Source organism: Melanerpes formicivorus, unplaced genomic scaffold (genome assembly GCF_026170545.1).
Source record: "Melanerpes formicivorus ecotype bairdi unplaced genomic scaffold, bMelFor1.0.p_v2 SCAF_63, whole genome shotgun sequence".
Taxonomy (NCBI): domain Eukaryota; kingdom Metazoa; phylum Chordata; class Aves; order Piciformes; family Picidae; genus Melanerpes; species Melanerpes formicivorus.
The window spans coordinates 1,550,681-1,571,722 of NW_027142415.1; the positions used below are offsets into that span (position 1 = coordinate 1,550,681).

The following is a 21,042-nucleotide window of genomic DNA, read 5'->3' on the forward strand; positions in this document are numbered from 1 at the left end:
GTACTGATGCATCACTCAAAGTGGCAGCAGATGGATGGTAGGTGGCAAATGGAACCCAAATCTGAAAACAGGGCTGCAGAAAACTACAGGCAATTGCAGTCATCTAGTTGCTGCCAAACAGAGAATTCTACTGCCGGTCTATGAAGCTGCTTAAAGAGGAGCTAAGTGGCATTCACACAGAAGTGATCAAGCTGATCTAGTATGGCTGGAGTTTCAAACAGCATTAGAAATCAAGCTTCCCAAACATAAAGGGAAAAGTCCTCTTGTTAATTAGTGTCAAGCTAAGTGAAAGGAAGTGGGAGATAAAACACATGGTCAATTCTCACACCGGTGAGATAAGATCCTCAAGGCATCCGAACTGGAACTTACTTTCCTCACTTTGCAGAAATAGGCCAGTACCTCTGTACAGGTCACAAACTTCATCCTCCTACTATTCAAGATTGCTAAATGATGAATTAGATTATTTTTTTTGTACTTCTGGAATTTTAACATTCTCTATGAAGGGAGGTATCTACAAGATAAGGAGATAAAGCTAAAAAAAGCTACAGTTAAATTCTGTAGAGTATCTTTGCATGAGGTCTGTGGTGACAGGTTGGACTCGATGAACTTTCAACCTTAGTGATACTGTGATACTGTGTGAAGTCAGCAATGTTTTGTAGTCATTTTGGCAAAGGAAACTCTAGATCAACAGCATTTGCATCACTATTTCATATCTGCTCCTCATTAAATGGCAGCACTACCATCACTGATGGATAGCTGTTTGAAGTGGGCAATGATTAGAATAGAATAGACCAGACCAGGTTGGAAGAGACCTTCAAGATCATCATGTCCAACCTATCATCCAACACTACCTAATCAACTAAACCATGCAACCAAGCACCCTGTCAAGTCTCCTCCTGAACACCTCCAGTGATGGTGAATCCACCACCTCCTCGGGCAGCACATTCCAATGGGCAATCACTCTCTCTGCACCAGGGGAAGTTTAGGCTGGAGGTTAGGAGGAAGTTCTACACAGAGAGAGTTGTTAGCCAATGGAATGTGCTGCTCAGGGAGGTGGTGGAGTCACCATCCCTGGAGGTGTTGAAGAGGGGATTAGATGTGGCACTTGGTGCCATGGATTAGTAGTCATGAGGGCTGTGGTGACAGGTGGGACTTGATCTTTGAGGTCTCTTCCAACCTTAGAGATACTGTGATACTGTGACAGGGACACCTTCCACTAAAACCAGGCTGCTTAAGGCCTCATCCAACCTGGCCTTGAACACCTCCAGGGAGGCAGCATCCACAACCTCCCTAGGCAACCTGTTCCAGTGTCTCACCACCCTCACTGGAAAGAGCTTCTTCCAAATCTCCACTCTAAATCTGCCCTTCTCAAGCTTGGATCCATTCCCTCTCATCCTGTCACTGACTAGAAGTCTTTCTAATCCTGGATTCGAATAGCAGCCATAAAAATATATCTTTTTTTATAAGTGCCTTTGACACTCTTCTAGCACTTTAAAATATTTGATATTAATTCCAGTAAGGCAAAAATGGTAGGAAGTGTAATAGAATGCATCTCAGCTCCATTTGCAAGTGAGCACGGCAGTTATCAAGAGGCAAAGTATTCAAGTGCTTCACTTTCAGAATTATTCACATTGTTGCCTTTATCTAAATGAACTGTTATGTGAGCAGGATGATTTAGCAACTACTCAGTGTGATAGGATGTTCTTTAATCATGATTAGTTAGACTTACAAATGATTATAGAACATACAATGTGTTAGGGCTTTGGATCATTACCCATGGAAATGTAATTCAGACTTACAAACAATAATTATTTCCGTCACTCCTTTTACTGAAACATAGCTTGCTTTAATTAGGATATTGATAAGTGAGCACAGCAAATATGAGTTAATCTGATAAGGAATAAAAGGAGCTTTTAGCTGAGAGAGCTTAATCCTCCAAACAGCCTGCATACAGGTTGTTCCACCTCCTTAGGAATGCCCACAAATATAATGGACCACTGGAGGATTACAGATGGGTTCCCATGGTGGTAGCCAGCCTCTGGGGCCTTCAGTGCCTTCCACAGCTGCCAGCAGCACCAGTGAAGGACAGACCCATACATCATGGGAAATCTCACACTGCTGCACAGCTGGTTTTGCCCTCAGAAGGGCTGCATCCTGATCTTCCCATAGCCAGCAGTAGGTTATTGCTTCAGTGTCTTAAATTTAGGAGACAAATTGGGAAGTTTCCCCATATCTGTTAATGTGCTGAGCTGCACACTGTTAAGCCAGTAGGACAGTGGACAGTTGAGGAACACCATCCTGTCTCAGACAGCAGAGGTGTTCTGAAGAATATGAAAAGCAGTGGCAGGCATGGACAGCATCTTTCCCAGCCTGTGAGAGCTGGGACTCTCCTGAATCACACATGCCATCTTACATTTAGAAGCTCATTTGAATTTCATTAATGAGTCTGTCCACTTATAGAGTGGACACTAGCACCCAGTACCACCAGTATGCCACCACAAAGATTTCCACTTAAGTATCCACTCTGTGAAACACTTCATTTTCAACGATTCCTCATTTCATTTGTGCAAGAGTTTTATTTGAGCACCAGTGTTGTTATGAAACTTGCCCAAGATATGGTGGTAAAACTACCTCTCTGGAGATCAAGGAATGGTTGAGAGGCAATGTCTAGGTGTTACTTAAGAGATCCTGTATGCACTGATTGAAAGTGAGACTGCACATTAACAAACACAAGATATAAACCATCAACATACATATGAAATAAACAGCACTGATGACAAATGGTTCAGGCATTTCTTGGCAGACAAGTGCTGCCTGATGCAAAGGCTCACGTGCAGTCCTCTATCAGCTCATTGTCTGCCAAGAAGCATCCTCTGCTTCTGTCAGAACCAGTTAATTAAAACATAGCAATAGGTTATACTGGAAAAGTTCATTCCTGTTTGCACTGAGTAGATCTGCAGTGAAAGATACAACTATTTAATCACAGAAGGAAGAGCTTTCAACTCTAGACACCCTTAGGTATGCTTATTTCTGGTTGCTGAGTTACTGTAGGAGGACAAGTGGCTTCCTTCAGGAGTCAAGAGATGAAACATTAAGTAACACAATACTTAAGATCAAGAAGTCAGTTACCAAGCACCTCTCCATTTTCCTTCATTATTATTATGTATGAATTTGAAATGGGTGTAAGTGCAATTTTTTCCCCCCCAGAATATTCTAAGAGAGTTAAAATACAAAAAAAAAGGGGAGCATAATTTAAAACATTTATCTCTTTTCAATGCCACCTACATGCAGGACAGTTCCAGAGGAAATAAACAGGTAAGTCTCCTTAAGACTTAGATATGGCAGAGAAACATCGTCTCTTTGTAACTGCTTTGTCAGGTACATGACCCAACAGCACCTGCTGAGACAGCCTTCACAGTGATTAGTTTTAACATAAAGCAACATGCATACTATAGAATTAAAGTGCCAGGTTCAAACCAAAGCTTTAGTCAGAATTTGGAAAGCTGACAGCCATTTTCAAATCAAACAGCAGGGTAGGGGTTGGGAGGGACCTCTGGAGATCACCTAGCCCAACCTCACTGCCAGAGCAGGTTTACTGAGAGCAGGTTGCAAAGGACAGCGTCCAAAAGGGCTCTGGAGTTTTAAACAAATTGAATGTGGCCCAACAAAATTACTAAGTGAACTACTTATCTAGATGATATTTCAGATAAACCACAGGGAAATGTCTTACCTCTTCTCCTGAAAGATAGTAAGCTGAAAGCAGTCCACCCACAAAACGAATATTCACTTCAAATACGGAAATTTCTGCGTTCTGTTGAAAGAAAGAAACTGTTTTATTCCCTGACACTTTGTTTGTTCTTGGATTTTATTTCACATGCATGCAGGGGTTCAAATACAGCTGCAAATAGCAAACCACAAAAGATGGAGGGACAGTCAACATAATCCCAGGCACAAATACAGGCTGGGCAGTGACTGGCTGGAAAGTAGCCCTGAGGAGAGAGACTTGGGGGTGCTGGTGGACAAAAAGCTCAACATGAGCTCTCAATGTGCACTTGCAGCCCACAAAGCCAATCAGATCCTGGGCTGCATCAGGAGAAGTGTGGCCAGCAGGTCGAGGGAGGTGATCCTCCCCCTCTACTCAGCCCTGGTGAGACCCCACCTGGAGTACCGCGTCCAGTTCTGGAGCCCCTATTACAAGAGGGATGTGGGGGTGCTGGAATGTGTCCAGAGAAGGGCAACAAGGATGATCAGAGGGCTGGAGCACCTCTCCTATGAGGACAGACTGAAGGAGTTGGGGCTGTTCAGTCTGGAGAAGAGAAGGCTCCAAGGTGACCTCATTGTGGCCTTCCAGTATCTGAAGGGAGCCTACAGGAAGGCTGGGGAAGGACTTCTCAGGATGTCAGGTAGTGATAGGACTAGGGGGAATGGAATGAAGCTGGAGGTGAGGAGATTCAGGCTGAATGTGAGGAGGAGGTTCTTCACCATGAGAGTGGTGAGACCCTGGAATGTGTTGTCCGGGGAGGTGGTTGAGGCCCCATCCCTGGAGGTGTTTAAGCCCAGGCTGGATGAGGCTCTGTCCAGCCTGCTCTAGTGTGGGGTGTCCCTGCCCATGGCAGGGGGGTTGGAAGTAGATGATCCTTGTGGTCCCTTCCAACCCTGAATGAAACTATGAAACTAAGTGAACTTCACAGCGGTTTAAAGTATTTCTTCACCTTCCTCGCATTAACAAAATATTCTCTCCGTTATCCTTATCCTGTATAACTTTTAATCTCTCCCCCTTGGACATAAGGCATTCTATAAATCCACTTATTTAAATCATCTGCAAGGAAGTACTTAAGTGCTCACACACAAAAAACTGCTCCTGGATCACATCCCACACTACCTCACCCCACACCATCTCCTCTCAGACACCACGTGAAGCTCTTGATCAGAGAGTCACATCAAGAGTTTTCCTACTTCAGTCCAAATGCAGGTTATTGGAAAATGGGATGTAACATTAGAGTGAGGCAATCACATGCTGATGATAGAAATGACCTCTATCCACTAGGAAGCAGGTAATCTTTCACTCACTATCACAGTGACAGCCCTCCCCAGGGCCTGGGCTTTACAGTGATAGAGACCAGGATTGCTGTGATGAGATCTAGCCACTATCTCAAACCTCAAAGGACATTCTTCTCTGTCTTCTTAGATTTTTCATTTAGCTTTGAATTTTAAGTCTCATGATCACTGCTTTCTCATGTTCATTACCAAATCGATTCCCATCTTAGCCCAAAACACAACATTCAACCCACTCAAAGAGGCATTCACTTGAAAAGACGATGTACTGCAGCTTGATAATTTTTGCTGTTCTAATGTAATGCTACCTTTTACATTTTTTTCCCCTCTTTCTGTAGAAAAACAGTACTCAACAACCTTATAAAGTTTTGGGCACCTAAATAACGTGCTTGACTTTCATGAGTTCTGGATTACTCTAGCTTTTATTGAGTTATTTTTCCATCTGCTATTTGCTGCCATACACTATGGCTATACCATACTTAATGTAAATCGATGCATGGTGGAGCTGCAGGGTTTTCTTCCAAAGAGTTTGCAGGCTTTACCCATTCAGCTAGTTTTTTGTACTTTCACAATTTAAACATTCAGATGTCATTTTGTGTAGGAGGGAAGAGGTTGCTCCCTGTTTTATATGGATTTTAAATTCTAGTGAAATGCTTTTGCAGAAGAAGAGAGCACTGGGTTACTTAGTACAAATATTACTTCATGCTTGCAGTTTCCAAGGCAAGGAAAAGTATCTGGATACACTGCAGAGAGCTTTTCAGAGTTTCAACAGTTGTAAAAAACTGTACAAAACCACTCTCAGACTTATAGTTTCATAGTTTCATAGTTTCATTCAGGGTTGGAAGGGACCACAAGGATCATCTAGTTCCAACCCCCCTGCCATGGGCAGGGACACCCCACACTAGATCAGGCTGCCCAGAGCCTCATCCAGCCTGGGCTTAAACACCTCCAGGGACGGGGCCTTGACCACCTCCCTGGACAACCCATTCCAGGGTCTCACCACTCTCATGGGGAAGAACCTCCTCCTCACATCTAGCCTGAATCTCCCCACCTCCAGCTTCATTCCATTCCCCCTAGTCCTATCACTACCTGACATCCTGAGAAGTCCTTCCCCAGCCTTCCTGTAGCCCCCTTCAGATACTGGAAGGCCACAATTAGGTCACCTCGGAGCCTTCTCTTCTGCAGACTGGACAGCCCCAACTCCTTCAGTCTGTCCTCATAGGAGAGGTGCTCCAGCCCTCTGATCATCCTTGTGGCCCTTCTCTGGACACGCTCCAGCACCTCCACATCCCTCTTGTAATAGGGGCTCCAGAACTGGACACAGTACTCCAGGTGGGGTCTCACCAGGGCTGAGTAGAGGGGGAGGATCACCTCCCTCGACCTGCTGGCCACACTTCTCCTGATGCAGCCCAGGATCTGATTGGCTTTGCGGGCTGCAAGTGCACACTGAGAGCTCATGTTGAGCTTTTTGTCCACCAGCACCCCCAAGTCTCTCTCCTCAGGGCTACTTTCCAGCCAGTCACTGCCCAGCCTGGATTTGTGCCTGGGATTGCCTCGACCCAGATGCACTTGCTACAGAAGCTCACTTACCCTCAGCCATTTAACTTCTCTCTAAAATCTATTCTGCACCTCCTGATCTAAAAAAATGAGGCTATAATTACATTCACAGAATTGTTCTGATTCACAGACAATTCATACAATGTACATGTGTGTGCCTGTGTAGGTTTTTTACACACATGGGCATAGTTCAAAGGGACAGACAATGTAAAGCCACCACACACATCTGCCTGTTGAAAGCTTAGACCTGGAGTCACATGTTAAGACTGCAAGCCTGTGTAAGAACTCTAAATTAAATAGTCCACCCTAACTAAATCCAATGTATAAAACAGCTTGCAGAGAACTAATCTAACTTAAGAAAGGCTGATCTGATCTGTCTGAGGAAAGGTTGATGAAAGGAGTGATAGGAGCAGCTTCTCTTTCCTGGAGGTTGAGCTAGCTGAAACTCCTATAAATAGTATTTTACTTCAGAACCTTCTTGAGAAGTTCAGGTTCTTTCCATTTCAGCCCTGAGCCTCGGCACACGCCAAGAACTTTTCTTTGATGTGGGAAAGTTGAAGCTATAAAGAGGTAGGTATTAGAGAAGGAAATGGGTTAATCAGATATTCCTGACATTTGTGTTTCCTGTAAGGACTGAATTAAATTACTTTTTGATTTTGAATTGCTCAAAGTAAACTGAGTGAAATATGAGCTGAATATTTTGTCTCTGAAACCTTATATTTTGCCCTTCTGGATTTAATATGGCCACTTAACTCACAAACCACTGCTGCTGCTCAAGGAATGCAAACACCCTTTGAGAAAAGCTCAGTCTGTGCGCACTGACATCTGCTTCTGGAAATCAGTTGCAGGCAAAAAAAAAAAGACTTGGTAGTAATGTGAATTACTGCCAAACCACAGAGATTAACTGCACTGTAATTCGGAATGTTTGCTGAAGTGGTGATCTTTCAGGCATTTTCTGATGCTAGCCATTGTTTAAGTGGCTATCAGGTTTCCAATACTTCACTTGCACACGTCTGAACCTTTGTTCAAAACTCTCCTCTCTTACTAAAATCTTTAGATGAGCCAGTGAAGCAGATGCAACTAACAGAATGGACAGGCATTTCATTAAGATAGACTCCGAAAGCTGCATACTTAATACATAGCTCTGCTTAAACTCACTATACCAGGCGAGTCGTGCTCTCAGAAAGCACAGCAATTTGCAAAACAATTAAGGAAGTTTTATAGTTTCATGTCAAAAAAAGATCCCATTTGTCTCTACATGGAAAGTTCAGGTGAAGAAGAAATCTGTAAGAAAAGCAAACCTGTCCCTAAAGCAGCAGATTTCTGCTATGCCAACTGGAATGGTTTGGCACAAGGCTTACCCTGCCTGCTCCCCCGACACAGAAGTGAGGGGAATAGTAACACGCAGAACTCAAGGTTGAGGTAAAGAGATGGCAAGGGTTAAATACAACAGAAGATATCATAATCACAATGCATAATTACCTTAGCTAATACTCTATTTAATCTGATAACACAATGCATGATTACCTTGGCTTATCCTATTTGCAGAAGCAGCACAGTGCAGATGGCAGCCAGGGACTCCACACTGAACAATGATGAAGTGTATAAAATTCCAGACTAAACCAGGGGCACAAAGGGCCCACATATCAAGTGAAATGAGAGGGACTTGTAATTATGATCACTAATAAATAATATCCCCCTTGTTAAAGCACAAAGGTTGAGAACAGCAATAAATCTTAGCACTTGCCTGGAATCCAAATTAACTTTTGAGATATCTTTTGGTAGAACAAACCATTTTCCTCTTCCTCCAGCAAGCTCGTGGGTTCCTGCTCTGTGCCTTGTTCCATTCTGGTCCTGCCTGCCTACACTCGTACCAGATGGTTGCTCAGTGAGGTCAGGCTACAAATTCAAGCACTGTCCTACAGACCTTTTCACTGTTAGCACCCTCTGGTCTAGTTTGAGCCCCTGTTGTTCCAGCCCAAGTCCAGGCATGCTATAAGACACCATGTAGGCAAAGGACTATGGAGACAGGCTGAGAGAGTTGGGGCTATTCAGTCTGAAGAAGAGAAGGCTCCGAGGAGATCTTTTGCTGGTCTTCCAGTATCTTAAAGGGGCTTACAAGAAAGCTGGTGAAGGACTTTTTAGGATGTCAGCTAGTGATAGGACTGGGGGGAATGGAGAAAAATTAGAAGTAGGTAGATTCAGATTGGATGTCAGAAGAAGTTTTTCACCATGAGAGTGGTGAGACACTTAGAACAGGTGGCCCAGGGAGGTTGTGGAAGCCTCATCCCCGGAAGTTTTTAAGGCCAGGTTGGATGTGGCTGTGAGCAACCTGATGTAGTGTGAGGTGTCCCTGCCCATGGCAAGGGGGTTGGAACTACATGACCCTTGAGGTCCCTTCCAACCCTGACAATTCTGTGATTCTATGACTGTTCCCAGTGCACAGTATGGGAAAGACTGTGCCTTTCAGGGAAGGAGTTTAGGAGGGCTCAAGAAGAGGGGAATGAATCTGTTAGTCCCTCATACTGGAAAATGTGGGGTGTGTCTCAGTGTAGACACTAAGCACCATCAATTCCAGTATTTAACAACTCCCAGCCCTTCACTGCTGTGCCACGTGGCACAGCTCCTGTACCTACTCCTTCATTTTCTCTTCATTTTCATTAAGATCACTCTTTCAATCTCTCTTCCCAAGTATGGATCCACCTCTTGCACCGCAGAGACTGATAGTTTTTTCCTCCCCAGCATGAAGCAGAAGTTGGGTGGTGGTACAGAAACGCTTTCAGAAAGCTATGAATGCTCTGTGTGTGTAGGTTCTAAAGCAAATAATGAGAACATAAAACCAGAGAAGCATGCAGCAGTGTGTAGCTGTAACTAGGAAACAGCCAAGCTCCCCAGTGATCCTGGCAAAGACTGCATCCCTTTTCCTCTCTTGCAGTGTGTTGATACACACCTTGGCCTCATGCAGCCTTGGACAGGGCTGTATATGAGCACTGAGAAAAGGGAAGGTCAGACCAAATCTTCAGCTATATTAACAGCAGAGCAAAGATACCTCACAGAGGTGAAGTCATTTAATGGAAAACAGAGCACACATTCATGAGACCACAGATTTAACCACTGCAAATGTCAACTGTTTCCAAAGGTACAACTACGTCCAAATCTCTTAAAATATTGACAGAATTAGAAAAGGCAACTTAATTCCTGGAGGACTACTCAGTTTGGCTGGAACTTCAGCAAGGTATCAAGTACAGGGAATTTCAGCAGCTGCAAGTGGAAAAAGCACTCTGAGCATTGCAGTGTGGATATGTCAGTTATAAAATCACAGAGCTGGCAGCTCCAGCTATAACAAAAACGGCCTGCACTGACATAGAACACAAGAAGAAAAGATTCCCCTGCAGAATGCAGCCACAGCTATTTTTGTAAATAACACCTTAAAGAAAATGTACAATTTAAAAATCATAGTTCTAAGATGAAATTGAGAGAAAAACTAGTCCTAGTTATACAAATAAAGGACAAACCTCATCCTCAAAAGCTGATTAAGCAGGTGCTGCCCAGGAAATGACCAGGAACATCAAACAGAAACACATTTTATACAACTCAGAAGAAATAGCACTGGGGCTGTTTAGTCTTGAGAAGAGAAGGCTGAGAGGGAATCTTATTAATGTCTACAGATACCTGAGGAGTGGCTGTCAAGATGAAGGTGCCAGGCAATGAACAATGAGTATAAGCTGGAACACAGGAAGTTCCACCTGATCATGAGGAGACACTTCTTTATGGGGAGGGTGACAGAGCCCTGCAACATGCTGCCCAGAGAGATTGTGGAGTTGCCTTCTCTGGAGACTCTCAAAACCTGCCTGGATGCATTCCTGCATGACCTGCCCTAGGTGATCCTGCTTTGGCAGGGGGGTTGGACTCAATCACCTCCGAAAGTCTCTTCCAACCCCTGACTTTCTGTGATTCTTTACACATGAGATAAAGTCATCATGTGATTCAGACAGCTGACACTACTCAGCAGCACAGATTAATATCCTGCATTTACATTATTAATGTAAACATAAATGCACACTAAATTGCTGCTTATATAAATGATATAATATCCCACTCTTACTAACTCCTCCTTAAAATGGTAATTAATTCTGAAGCCTGTAAAAGAACCTAATTAATCCTGACTTTTGCAAAACATATTAGAGAAAGAGCAGTTTGTTTTCAGCAAGTGTTTCTACCATTACACACATCAGCTACAAGAGCTATTAAGTGCTCAGTGTATTGTGCCTACAATGCTTTCCTACTTTACTACATCGATCAGCAGAGGTACTCTCTGTACACAGCAATTACAATAAATATTCCAGCCTACAAAAGGAAAAAGAAAAAAAGGGGGGAAAAAAATAGATACCAAACCTAGGACTTCTCAATTTAAATGAAGTTTCACAAGGGTTTTTGCTTGTTCAGGGCCTTTCTAGTATAAAATCTTTAATAATGAACTTCGCCCTCAGCTGCATATTTACCAGTTAATAGGATGATTTGTACATAGCCTGGTGCCTCACAGGAATAAAACAGCTCAGTTTGTGCCAACAGTTCAGCCTAACTCACAGGACTCAGCTTTGCTAGAATACACAAGGGAACTTAACTGGTGTAGATTGCATGCAGCTTCCTCTGAATGCAAATCTAATTTGTGGAGCATTTCAAAAAGCAAAACTGTAGTGTTTATATAACCAAAAAAAATTAATGCTTGACATGTCCTGATTCTTCGATCCAAAAGATCTGAGAAGTTTGCTGTTCACAATGGTAAATACCCTATTCCCTTCTCTTTCCTTCAGTTCAGCTCATCTACCTAAGTCTCTCACTCTGAAAAGTCGTGTGGAGGCAGAGCAGTAAGTCTGTGTTACTGATTCCTTCTTTATTTATTGATGATCCAAATTCTGAAGCATTGCATCATGCCTTCAGTATTAAGACCTCAGTCCTCAACTGGCTGCTGGACACTAACCAGAGCATTAAATATTCACCAGCAATGCTACTTACCACATTGAAATCCAAGTTTTTCTCAACCCACTCCTTGGCTTCCTTGAATTCCTCTTTCATTTCCATGATGTACAGTGTATCAAGGGCATCCACTATTGTTGCTCCTTGAATGTTACCTGAAATACACGAAGAGCTGGTGATTTACTTGCCAGCAGAAGGCTTTTCAGTTAGGTTTAGTTAATTTAAATAAATCAACAACTCAAAATCCAGCTTCAATTAATCCAATAGAAAATTGGGAGTCTAAGCTTGCAAGGGGGCAATTAGTAATTCACAGCTGCAACTGATCCCCACATTATAACACAACATCCTAAGGTGTATCTCTTCCACCAACAGCATTTTCAATAGTGGCTCTGATGCACTGCATTGTCAGCCATGATTCTGCATTTCTTAAACATGAATGGAACAGTTCAGTGTAAAATGTAATTGATAAAAGACAATAAATTGAGAAGTTACTCCTTCTTCCAGCTTGAAGAGCAAAAAAAAAGAATCAATTTCCCTTTTGTTTTCATGTTCAGTAACATACATAAAGCTTTAAGAAGCTGCTAAGTACTAATCAGGTTTCAGTTAAGAGAGGCCTTTAGGAAGCACCCTCTCTGAAAAACAGTTTTTCTGATACTGTGCATTACCATGGAACCTGCACAAGACAGTGCTGGGACATCAAAGGCAAATCTGCAGACATGAATGTCTCATCTCTCTTGTGCACCCCCAGCCTCCACTGGCAGGGCAGCAGGAGAAGCTGGAAAATCCTTGACTTAGGGTTAACGTTTCTTAGCAACAACCACAACATCAAGGTGTTTCATAGTTTCATAGTTTCATTCAGGGTTGGAAGGGACCACAAGGATCATCTAGTTCCAACCCCCCTGCCATGGGCAGGGACACCCCACACTAGATCAGGCTGGACAGAGCCTCATCCAGCCTGCTCTTAAACACCCCCAGGGACGGGGCCTCGACCACCTCCCTGGACAACCCATTCCAGGGTTTCACCACTCTCATGGTGAAGAACCTCCTCCTCACATCTAGCCTGAATCTCCCCACCTCCAGCTTCATTCCATTCCCCCTAGTCCTATCACTACCTGATATCAACATGATTCTCATCCTATATCCAAAACACAGCACTGTACTGGCTACTAGGAAAAAAATGAACTTACTCCAGCCAAAGCCTGGAGTACCTGCTCTTTGGAATCTCCCTTTCCTACTCTGAAGGAAGTAATCTGCATGTTTTCCTCTGGCTATTGCACTAACAAAGCCACAGCATACCTTGGTGAGAAAGGCATCCTACCTCTGTAGGGCTTACTAGGAGCTTGAGTGCCCTTCTCACATATTAGCATCTCTTTAAACCTGGCTAAGTAGCTTGTACCTTTCCTCGTGAGAAACTGAGAGTGACTGCAGAAGGCTTCTGGAAGACATGTGCTCAAGAACACCACTGCAAAGGCCCTGAAGATGTTTTGTAATTCCATACAACACAAGCAGCTCCTGGTAAACTCTTACAGCTAAGCTTTACTTACAGAAAAATCATCTATGACCTGATTTGCTCACCAGCAATGACATCCTTTGATAATCCTCTCACAACACAGCAAACACCATCTCTGAACAGTTGAGCTTTCAATTTTAAGGCTTAGTACTTGAGCTGCAACTCACTACTGAGTCAGAAGAGAACTGAACTGTACTGAGAAATCACTCCTGGATTCATCCACTTCCTATGGTGGGTTTTGGGTTTTTTTGGAGTCAAGCCTATGTGACTTGCCTAGAGCATAGACATTCATTGGCAGGCAGGCAGATGAAAGTAGGAGAACCTCAGGCAGAGCTTTATTTGAAGCAACTTTTGCTATTATTCCAAAGCCTTCAGACAACAGAATACAGCTATTAAGGATGATGAAATAGCCCAACAGTTATACCTTCCTTAGTGAAAGAGAAAGAAACATGGAATGCATTTTTAAACTGTCAGTTTCAAGGCCAGAATTATGACTTGTGAACAACTGCAGCTAATGCTAAGTTAACCAACAGGATAAGCCAAACTTAAGACTGACAAGGAAAAAGTGTAGCTGAACCAGCCAGACGAAGGAAGGAAGGAAAAATCAAGAAATCAAAGAAAAACAATTAAGAGAAAAATGAAAATAAGCTAAAGTGAATGTTTCTTATTATGCAATAAGGCCAAGTATTTCACAAGCCTATATATGCTGTGCTTCTCAAAGCACATCACATGAATTATTACATACAGTTATCATTCAAGCTGTTTCCTACACAACATTCTCAAGGAATTACACAGGAGTCATGGCACACAAGAGGCAAAGATTATTGCTAGGCAATTACAATACACACTCCTACAACAAAATATCTGCACAGAAACACAGTGGGGTTTTTTTTTCACACATGTACAGTACTGCTACTAGTTTTATCAACAACAAGTGCCAGAAAAGTTGCAGTCACCATGGTGGAGTTTCACAGTTGCCCTAGGCAGAAGGAAGGTATCACAAACAATGCTTGGAGCAAATCCATACACCTCAGGAACTTACAGATCTGTTCTGCAGATAATACAAAAATAGCATAATCAAGGTAAAGAAAATGGACTGGAAATTCATGAAGCCTAAGCTTGAGCTGGGTAGTTTTGATGATAAGAGATAACCAGATGTACAAACCTACTAAAGTACAACAGCATTAGTCTACCAAAACCTCCAGAGCAAATATGCTCCATTTAACTTCCTTTGTAAATCATAGTATCATAGTATCATTCAGGGTTGGAAGGGACCACAAGGATCATCTAGTTCCAACCCCCCTGCCATGGGCAGGGACACCCCACACTAGATCAGGCTGGCCAGAGCCTCATCCAGCCTGCTCTTAAATCTGCTTCTGTTTTTCTCCCTCCTCTTTACTAAAAGCATCATTTATTGCATGTAAGCTAGCGAACAGAAAGCAAAAGTTTTCCAGTTTAACACTTGAAATCTTTAGCTGTGATCTGGACTAAAACAAAAGCAGCCTACTGCTAACAGATTTGTGGATGATTAACTAAGATGACTGATTACCCAGCATATCAGAATAGTGTGATGTGAAGCACACAGCAGTCTAGATCACCTCTGGGTAATGCAGAATGAGTCCATTTAAACAGCACGCGTTTTAATATCGAACAATGCAAAGGTGTGTGCGCACAAATAACAAAAGGAGATTACATTAGAGAACAGAATAGTGCCTCAGGGGCAGGTGGGAAGAGCAGAATAAAAGAAGTAATCAGAGGATGAATAACTGTACGAGTTTCTAGGGTGTCACTGCAGGGAGAACTGCTACGGATGACAGGCTTATTAGCACAGTTCTGTGACTGAGCTTATGTGGCCACATGGTTTAAGAACCACAACTGGCTTATAGCCAAACTCTTTGGAAGGTGGGCCAAAAGAAGCTTTTCTTTGTCTAGTCCAAGCTTTCAGACATGGCTTATATTTCAGCCAAAGGAATCTGAAATAGAATACAGCCAGGATGTCAGAATTAATGCTTACAACTTTCCTCCCATCCCTCGCATACCGCATTTGGGGTTGGTTTTCTAGGACATCCTCACTAGCAAATAGATTTGGAGAAATACACATATGTGTGTGTGTGCATGTGTGTGTGTTTATATATATATATATATATATAAAAATAGCTAAATATGTGGAATAGCTGAAGACTGGTGATCTGCAAGCCCATCACACACAATATGACATGCAGGAAAGTTTCAGACATGTCCTAACGGACTGTCTGTAGGAGGATGGCAGCCACATCCCTTACTCTTCCAGAAATCAACTGCTTTTTCTGGCTCTCCATCATATTCTGAATGGAAAGAACCTGTGTCAAACTATAGGACAAAAATAGAGAAGCATACCACAAATAAGGAGAGATGAAGTAGCCTCAGGTCATGCTATACATCAGTTCCCTCACCTATAATAGTCCACAATCCAAGAAGCATCCTGAATAGGATTTCTTGTTCTTGCAAGACTACACAAGATGAATAACATGTTGTGTGTGCTTTTTTTTTCCTTTCAGAACAAAAAGTTACATAAAAATGGGGTTTGTATTTAAATGTTCCATATGAAAATGAATGCAGGATTCTTTTTATGTGATAGAAGTTCAGCACATAGAAATAGCAAAAGACATCCCTTCAAATGAAGTCAAAATATTACCAAGAGGTTTCCTTCATTGTTGTCAGAAGAACCACTGCTTTGTACTACTGTGGGGAAAAAAAGAGAAAATTCCATACATAGCTGTATTTGAATGAGAGCTTCACTCTCTTCCTTTTTTTCAGCCATTGAGGCATTTTTTTTTGTCACCTTCAAGGTATTGTACACTGAAGAGGCCCAATCAAAGCAGATGTATTCTATGAAACCTTCTTCCATTTCTTAACATGGGGAGTAAGACCAGATATAATTTAAGAAACTATATCAATCAAGCATCCAATTTTTTTCAGCTCTATATGCATATACAGTGTACCTTAACAAATTTGAACTATATATGCAGCTACCTGAAGGGAGGTTGTAGCCGGGTGGGGGTTGGTCTCTTCTCCCAGGCAAGCAGCACCAGAACAAGAGGACACAGTCTCAAGCTGCGCCAGGGGAGGTTTAGGTTGGATGTTAGGAAGGAATTCTTCATTGAAAGAGTGATTGGCCTTTGGAATGTGCTGCCCAGGGAGGTGGTGGAGTCACCATCACTGGAGGTGTTTAGGAAGAGACTGGATGGGGTGCTTGATGCCATGGTTTATTTAATTAGATAGTGTTGGGTGATAGGTAGGGCTTGATGATCTCAAAGGTCTTTTCCAACCTGGTCTATTCTATTCTATTCGTTATTCTGAGCATACTCAACATTTGGATGAGAGCTGCAGGTTTCTTAAAGCACTTTGAAAAGCTGACTCAGATTTTAAAACAGCGTTTTCCTTTATTTGAGGTTCACTGAAAAGGTTCCTATCCAATATCATTAGCAATTTGAAGTGTGAAGTGAAGTCAAGAGTGATTAATAATTAAAGTGTGCTATGCCAAAACATGAAATTCTTACTTAAGTACTGGCAAACCCCCAGTAACACTAACATTTTTTATTTTAGTCCCCATTACCAGCTGGCAGGAATGGGAAAGGAAACAAGACTATCAATTTATTACAGATCTAGCTCTTCTTATGTGTAACACAAGACAATGCTGTGGTATTTCTGGCATAGTGTACTAATCTCTAGTGTTTTGTATGTCTGTGCATCTTAGAGCCAGCTCTGGTGTCTTTGTATTTAACAAAGCATGATACATTTTCCCTCCATTGCTCATGTCCTTGCTTTCCATTCAAGTCTGGCTTTCACCATCCTTCTGGCACCCATGCAACTACATAGAATAGAATAGAATAAACCAGGTTGGAAGAGACCTTCAAGATCATCGTGTCCAACCCATCAACCAATCCAACCCACCTAAACAACTAACCTATGGCACCAAGAACCCCATCAAGTCTCCTCCTGAAAACCTCCAATGATGGTGACTCCACCACCTCCCCAGGCAGCCCATTCCAATGGGCAATCACTCTCTCTATATAGAACTTCTTCCTAACATCCAACCTAAACCTCCCCTGGTGCAGCCTGAGACTGTGTCCTCTTGTTCTGGTGCTGGCTGCCTGGGAGAAGAGACCAACATCTGCCTGTCTACAACTTCCCTTCAAGTAGTTGTAGAGAGCAATACGGTCACCCCTGAGTCTCCTCTTCTCCAGGCTAAGCAACCCCAGCTCCCTCAGTCTTTCCTCATAGGGCTGTGTTCCAAACCCCTCACCAACTTCGTTGCCCTTCTCTGGACTCATTTCATTATTAACTGCTTCCTTTTGTGTGTTCAAACAGGTTGCCTCCCAGTTTCATAGTTCCACCCCTTACAAAAGGTATTGTTCCCCACAAAGAACAATAAATCCTTGTTTATCCCATCAACACCACTTTTTATGGGCCTCCATATACTGCATTGAAATTTTCCAACCTTCAAGTCCACCATTTCTGTGTATTAATTTAAAATCTTATCTCTCATGCCACTGTGTTCCAGTCTAAATTTCATAGAATCATAGAATCAGTCAGGGTGGGAAGGGACCACAAGGATCATCTAGGTCCAACCCCCCTGCCATGGGCAGGGACACCCCACACTAGATCAGGCTGGCCAGAGCCTCATCCAGCCTGGGCTTAAACACCTCCAGGGATGGGGCCTCAACCACCTCCCCGGACAACCCATTCCAGGGCTTCACCACTCTCATGGTGAAGAACTTCCTCCTTACATCCAGGAGGTATTTATTTAGGTATCTTAGACTTTATTTGCTGTGTCAAAGTGTAATTATCATCTGTCAGGGAATCCTTCTGGTCTTGTGGAACTACTATTTGCAGGTTGCCATTGATGTAACCAGTTAGAGTAACTTTGCCAGCACTCCCAATTTCTCACTCTGATCACTTGATTTTCCAGCCCTGTGGTAAGTAATTTGTGAGCATGGCCTCAGCATCATAGGATCCCTGCAAGGGGCCAGTAATAACCCTGAAAAAAAGCTTTTTTTTCTGAAATCTAAAAAGACAATAAACTTGTCTTCATACCAACCAACTTGTTTGAGAAAACAGCATGACCTCCTCTCACAAATGCTGTGTTGAGTCACTCATCCACGTATCCGCTAATGTTATTCTTGAGAAGAGTTTCCATTAATTTAGTTAGGAAGGACGCCAGGCCTGCTTCCAAAATTAAGACCACACACTGACATCCAAGATTCCAAGGAATCCAGCAGCAACAGTGAAAAGAAGCAAGATGCTGGGTAGAGGGGAGATGTTGAAGCTTTCCAAGTTAAATTAACATATTGCTTCATTACATGTGCAATTAATTTTCTCGAGCTGTATTCCAGAACAAGAGGACACAGGCTGTGCCAGGGAAGGTTTAGGCTGGATGTTAGGAGGACGTTCTACATAGAGAGAGTGATTGCCCATTGGAATGGGCTGCCCAGGGAGGTGGTGGAGTCACCATCACTGGGGCTGTTCAGGAGGAGACTTGATAGGGTACTTGGTGCCATGGTTTAGTTGATTAGGTGGTGTTGGATGATAGGTTGGACACGATGATCTTGAAGGTCTCTTCCAACCTGCTCTATTCTATTCTATTCTATTCTATTCTATTCTATTCTATTCTATTCTATCAACTTAAGAGTTTAAGCATACACATTGTTGTATGCTACAAAACAGCTTTGAGTATGAATTGTGGCAGGCTTTACAAAAAAAGCCTCAATAAAAAAAAAGAAGAAAAAGAGTTCTAAAAATATCTCAATACCCTGCACAAGAAACTACAAAAAAACACAACCCCACAGTTCAAAGTGGGAGGAACCTTGCTAAATTACAGTACTTTGGCTTTGCAGATTGTGAGTATTTATTAAATGCCTCTCTTTTCCCCTCCAGAAAAAGTCCTTTTTCACTTGCAGAGACTAATTATACTATGCCCACAAGTTACAATATTATTAAACTGGCAGCACTGCACATGAAATACAGTTACAGATAATTAAAAAAGCCCTGTAGCAACACTCACTTAAGTGCAAAAAGCACTTCTGGAAAGAGCTCTCCTCTAGTGCAGCAACTCTCATTAGTTTCAAAATTAGTACAGAAGGCTTGAGAGGAACAGCTCCTGGGTTAGTGGGCTGGTGATGGGGTGCTGTGAAAAAAACCTGGCAAAATTGTGATTTTCCAGTTCCAAAACAGGATAAGAGATGGATAAAGCTCTATTTCAGCAAATAGCATTAGCAGAAATCTTTAACTCTAAAGGTTAAAGTACTAAAAATGAATTCAGGGTCTGCTTTCCACCAGGTACGGGGAGGGAATCATTAGTGCTGACAGCAGAAGTCCTACCAGCATGGGAGACATGCCTTGTTTTGCTGATGCACAGGCATGGTGCAAACAGTTGTTTAGCTATTAAATTTACTTGATTAGCCTGGAAATAGTTGTATACTTTGTGTAATTAATAAGAATGCTACACAGACACAACAACTGATGACTTAATCCTTCTGCCTTTTCAAATAGTTGTCACTGTAACTGAATTCCTTGTAGCTGGAGTAACTTACAAAACACTCACTAATGTTACTTACTTGCCAAGACAACATGGTAAAAGCAGAAGTTGCAAATAAAAAGGAAACTGAAACATAACATGGATGTGCTGAAAAGACTTTGCAATGGCCCAGAGGCAAGTTTGTGGCTTTGGCTTGAAACAGAAGCATTTCAGTTTACATGTTTCAGCCTTTCTCAGAGAGTTCATTATTTTTAGTGTGCACATGTGAGAGGAAGTAACTTCTGCTCACAACATCAATCTGTCTAGAGTCTACCAATCTAAAGACTTATCAAATACACCCTGTACACACACTGTTCATAAAATACCAGCAAGATCAAGGCTGATCCTTGTCTTCAAAAGTTGGTTTCACGGTTTGGCTTTAGGAAAAAAATATAATTCAAAGTTCAACAGGAAGTCCTCAGCTCCAGAAAAGCTCTGCTGCTCTTAATCTGTATGAGGTGCTAAAGCAGGATGCTTTTCCTTCCCCCGAGGTCAGAACCACCAGCTGTTACTTTCCCTTCTCCCATGATCATCCTGCTGGTCATATTCCTCTTCCCTTAGCCTAACAACAGTGTAAGTGTCATTGCCAAATTCTTGATGTTATTGCCTAACTGTCACATCTATGTGCAATTACGCTTCTTAAAAGCCCATCTTGTTTTTGTGTTTCAGAGAAACACATCGTGATGGTTCTGTCTTGCCTTCAAGACACAACTGTCATCATAATCTATCTACAAAAGGCCTTATGATGCTAACAAGGACTGATGCATTTATGTTTTCAAAATGAAGCTTAGAATCAGTACCATTTGAAAACAGCTCTTCCCTTCTGTGTCAGGAGAGCGCTGCTCTCTGTTCTCTAAACAACATTAAGCACCAGTGAGCTACAGCGTTGGAACCTGCTGTTTGCCCCAGCGAGGTACTTGAAGTCTCTATCCCATTACACAGACTCCCAATCCATGCAAAGCACCATCACTGCATTTAACCCATAGGAGGGGAAGTGGCTAACAAAATATGCTGTATCTTACTGCTATTATCATAACCACAAACTTACATTTTTGAAGAATTGAGACCTGCAAAGCATGAAGAAAAGATAATCACAGCAAATTGCAGAGAGTTATGATAAATAAGAGTGAAAAGAAGGTCTTACTTCTGAAGGCTGCAAAGAGATTGGTGGGACACGGAGCTGTAGGCAACCTATTCTCATCAAATTAAATTCAGAATTGCCTTAAAAGTAGTCAACAATCTGCAGTCTGCTTTTGTTTAAAAAAGAAAACGAAATAGCAGAAGAAGAACCAGAAACAAAGGAAACTTGTTTGTGCTTTCACAAGAGAAAAAAAGAGGTTCACCCATTTGTCAAAAAAGAACAGTAAACCCACATCAGCCTTTTGTT

At 42.4% G+C, this 21,042-nt stretch overlaps 1 protein-coding gene across 1 annotated transcript in view; it reads right to left on the reverse strand.

The window, feature by feature from the left end:
- The window catches only part of MAN1A1 (mannosidase alpha class 1A member 1), a 142,350-nt gene that overhangs the window by 84,133 nt on the left and 37,175 nt on the right, over nucleotides 1-21,042 (reverse strand). Inside the window, exons 3-4 of the mRNA XM_068162309.1 lie at nucleotides 11,629-11,744; nucleotides 3,731-3,811 (exon numbers count right to left, since the gene is read on the reverse strand). Of these exons, the coding sequence (XP_068018410.1) occupies nucleotides 3,731-3,811; nucleotides 11,629-11,744 (197 nt within the window). The remainder of the gene's footprint in view (nucleotides 1-3,730; nucleotides 3,812-11,628; nucleotides 11,745-21,042) is intronic.